Source organism: Plasmopara halstedii, assembly GCF_900000015.1.
Source record: "Plasmopara halstedii genome assembly, contig: Scaffold_1651, whole genome shotgun sequence".
NCBI lineage: Eukaryota > Oomycota > Peronosporomycetes > Peronosporales > Peronosporaceae > Plasmopara > Plasmopara halstedii.
The window spans coordinates 1,000,588-1,004,526 of NW_020188562.1; the positions used below are offsets into that span (position 1 = coordinate 1,000,588).

Consider the following 3,939-nt stretch of genomic DNA (forward strand, 5'->3'; position numbering starts at 1 on the left):
GCGCTTTGCTACGGTAGCCCCGCTGCAGACGGGGTTGATGCGAACGACCCTGTATAAGCCGCACGATAATGGGACTCTCCGTTTAGACAATAAACAATATTATTTCTTCGCCATCATTCCGACGAATGGACTTTTCAGCTCTTAGGTATGGTTTGCTAACTCTTGGAAATCTTGACAGTTTTAACGCCCGGTACGCCTAAAAAGACAGTGCAAATTCTCGTGGCATCTATCGCCGAAACGCTTTAAAATGTCCCTTCTAAATTGATCATCCACATTAGTGTCCATTCTTGCTCGCAGCCTCCTCGTGTGGAGCCAAACCAAATTTATGACCATTCAGGTTTCCGAGCCGCCAAATTCTAAAAAACCTCATTCTTTCACTTGCTCGATTTTATCTTTCCTACCAAGAACTCAATTCTAATCGACAATACAAACGCGTAGATAATAAAGAAAATCCTTAATACAATCCTAATATGTAAGACCCTGCACAACACATCCTGTGCAGCAGACAATCAATCGTTAAGCAAGATTAGGTGTGATAGTTTCGATTATGTTTTCATTTTTCCACTGGTCAAATAGCACACCATAAGCAGCGTCGAATGGATACACTTGACGCATGGTGTTCTCCACTGGATCTGATGTCCAAAAGACCTAGCGCCAACGACACTAACTTGAAAAGCCGAGAATCATAATGTCACAATACTTGAACTTTATGTGCTCAAAACCAAAAGAGGTGGATTGCTTGCGTGAACTTGAGCATTAGAAACCCGTCGATGTAAACTTGTTTCGGCTTCAAGATTTTGGTCTTGTGCGTGCACATAAATGTACACACGGTATCAACACGACTTTCGGTGGTGACCCAGTAAGCAATGGTGAAGCAATCTGTGCTAGCTGATACGAAGTTTGCCTACGCCAGTATTGGCCTCAAATTTGTTAGATATGATGATACGCTCATGCTCGTGGCACATTTCAATAAATTTCGTTCTGATGACGTAGAGCCATCATATCATGGACAACTTTGATGGGTACACTACAAAGAGGACTATAAGGTTTCACTACACCATTGTTTGAGACAATAAATGTAACGTCTCGTGAATCGTTTCTATTTTTTAACAATGGTGTCTACGTAGAAGCAGCGCAATGGGCAAGGGAAAACAAAAGCCATTGGTTGCAAACAAGCAATATGAAGACGGGGATGAACTAGCAGGTTCGACGTTGGAAGATTACTTTGCTTCCCACAAAGTTAGTGGCCTCGTTTCACAGCATCTGCTTAATATTCCAACGGACGATAACAATGTGATGGCAGCGGAAAAGGCTGAGGAATGCCAAATCCATGCCGAATCATTCGAGTCAATGAGCGAGCAAGGAAGCTACGAAGATGACTACGAGGTTGATGAAACGGGGATTTCAAATTTTGATTTTGTACAAGAGGTGGCAGGTATGTCACTTTGTGACTATCTGTGTGTCAAAGATGATGATCGTGCAGCAGCAAAAGAAACGATGGCTGTAACTGAGTCTCAGCAAGTATTTGAGTCTCAACCCACACTGGAGACTGACGCAAACTTAAATCTAAATGGTATGTCACTAGATTATTATTTTGGCTCGACAAAGCATTTAGAGGAAAATAGACATGGAGCTCGAGCCAAAAAGAAATTTTCTCCAAAGGTCAAGCATAAAGGCAGCAAGGCAAAGCAAACTACTGCCGTTCTACCAGAAGGTAAATCTTCTTTATCCGTAAAAGGTAGCGGAAGTATTCAAGCTTTAGATAATGTTCGCAAACCCATGGTAAATCCAGACGAGACGAATGAATCAGCTGACGATCTAATCTCTAACGGTTTGACACCGTTCCAGCGGCGTCAGAAACGAAAGAATCAAGCCAAAAGTAAACTGCAAAGGAACGTCGGAAATAAGTCACTTAATTCGAAAGCTTTTCTAGTGTCTGAAGTGCTAAACGAAAGCGAGAAGCGAAAAGGTATATTGAATGCATCACATCGCCTTCACCATCACGTTCCCCATTCGTTAGCAGCTAATCATCAGTCTCCACTTCCCAAGTTGGCACTTTCTCCATCTTTTTTGTATACCAGTCAAAAGGATCATGATATAGATGATGAAAAGCTACCACTCTTGTAATCATTAATCACACAACAATTTCGCAATTATATGTAATACCAAGCTGGTACATCGGCATTGATGTCGTCTTTCATTTCTAAATTCTAAGCAAGTTACCTGAAGTTTGAGGGCTGGAATGAACCTTTTGACTTAAAATACTCGATCGCTTTAATCACCTTGTCATAGCTAATGTTGTACGCAGGATGCGTACGGGCGACTAAGTTAGACGCATCACCAAAAACGACCGGGGAGCCTCTTCCGTCTCCGTATTGCGCGACGGACAAGCCACTAAGACAATAACACGTATGGTAATGGTCACGCGGTTTGCCCGGTTTATCTCGCAATCCCCCGGAGATCTCTTGACCGCAAAGTAGTATATACCTCTGCAACTGCTCCCGATGGCATTGGTACGGAACAATATCCCCAAAGCGTCTTCTGACTTCACTAGCCAGCAACGCCGGTATCGCTCCTTGCCAGAAACTGTAGCAGCCGTCTACCAGCTTATTAGTCCGCCCTTGATAGCCGCCTTCAAACGGCATCTGTCGATTTGCGAGCCAATGCAGTAATCCAGAAAAATCACGAATCTGATCGACAGCCTCAAGAATATAAAGCGTTGCAACAGAACAGAATGCATAACCTCCATGCGCTTCATTGCCCGGTTCGCCACCAAAGCCTCCTTCATACGTCTGGCAAGATAAGATGTAGTCCACAACGCCAGCCTTCAGCTCATCCGTCAAGATTCCATACAAACTGGCAATAGAGATGACGCAGTACGTCACGCGTACGTCAACTTCACTATCGACAGTGCATTCACCATGAGCTAGAGGTGACTAACGTTACATCATAAACACTACGCACCCTCCATCATGAGCCATAAAAGCCCCCGTGGCCGCATGTTTTCTTGACATGAAAAACCGGTAAAGCGATAATCGGTCTACGCTCTCTAAAGCGTCTAGTGTCCCTAGCAACGCCAGCGTCAGACATGACGCGTAATTAGTGGCTGTATGTCCCAATTGTTTGGGACCTCCCCCAAAACCACCATCGTGATCGTCGTTCCAACAAGGCTTTAAAGTGCCTAACATAAATAAATTCAATTTGCTCGTCAGTCATTCGATCTAGCCAGATATCAATAAATGAGCTTCATCATCTTCACCGATAACGCGTTCTGTCATTTCGTCTGGAAGAGCATCGAGTAGCTCCAATGCGTGTAAAATCCAGTAAATAATCCATGGACGGCTGTTATATATTTGATCGAAAAGAATGAAGTTGGTCCAAATAGAAAGAATATTTTCGAAGACAATAAATGTGCGATTACCTGGCATCCAAGGTCACAAAACCCGCTGATAACCGTGTAAGGCCACGTTTTAAATACGCGACGTGTTTTTCACGCATAAGCAGTGGCTGCACATACCAAAATGATGGTTGGCGCGATTATCTAGAAGAATGAAAAATAAAAGTCATGTAAACTCACCTCAAGATCTGTGTTGACAAAATTTAATTGTTGTAGCTCCAGCTGCTGGTCCAGAGGTAGCTCCGGTAGTGGGAAGAAGAAAAGACTACAACTAGATTCACAATCCTCTTGTTCACTTGACGTGCGGGTGATTAGCCCGTCGCTTTTGCAGCGGTAGCGCTCTATCGCTGCGAAGTCTAATACCTCGCTCATTTTTTGTTTGACAATCAAACTTCCTGGACTAAATATTTGCAATGCTGGTTAAAGAAAAGTTATCGTACCAGAATATTTGAAATGAATTCAAAAAGATAGAATATTTTTTGGGGAATAAAAAAAATGCCCCAACTTTTGCCATATATAAAAAAAATATCCCAACTTTTCAA

General features: G+C 43.0%; 2 protein-coding genes across 2 annotated transcripts; one reads left to right on the plus strand and one right to left on the minus strand.

Moving 5' to 3' along the window:
- Positions 1-1,137: 1,137 nt before the first annotated feature.
- Positions 1,138-2,127, plus strand: PHALS_02058 (uncharacterized protein; the record flags this gene model as incomplete). The annotated part of the gene is made up of 1 exon (XM_024716570.1): positions 1,138-2,127. One exon carries the CDS (start codon positions 1,138-1,140, stop codon positions 2,125-2,127), a length of 990 nt encoding a protein of 329 aa, XP_024582155.1.
- A 92-nt stretch (positions 2,128-2,219) lies between these two features.
- PHALS_02059 (farnesyltransferase beta subunit) lies at positions 2,220-3,769 on the minus strand (the record flags this gene model as incomplete). The annotated part of the gene is made up of 5 exons (XM_024716571.1): positions 2,220-2,901; positions 2,965-3,181; positions 3,260-3,342; positions 3,422-3,507; positions 3,578-3,769. 5 exons carry the CDS (start codon positions 3,767-3,769, stop codon positions 2,220-2,222), a joined length of 1,260 nt encoding a protein of 419 aa, XP_024582156.1.
- Positions 3,770-3,939: the final 170 nt, after the last annotated feature.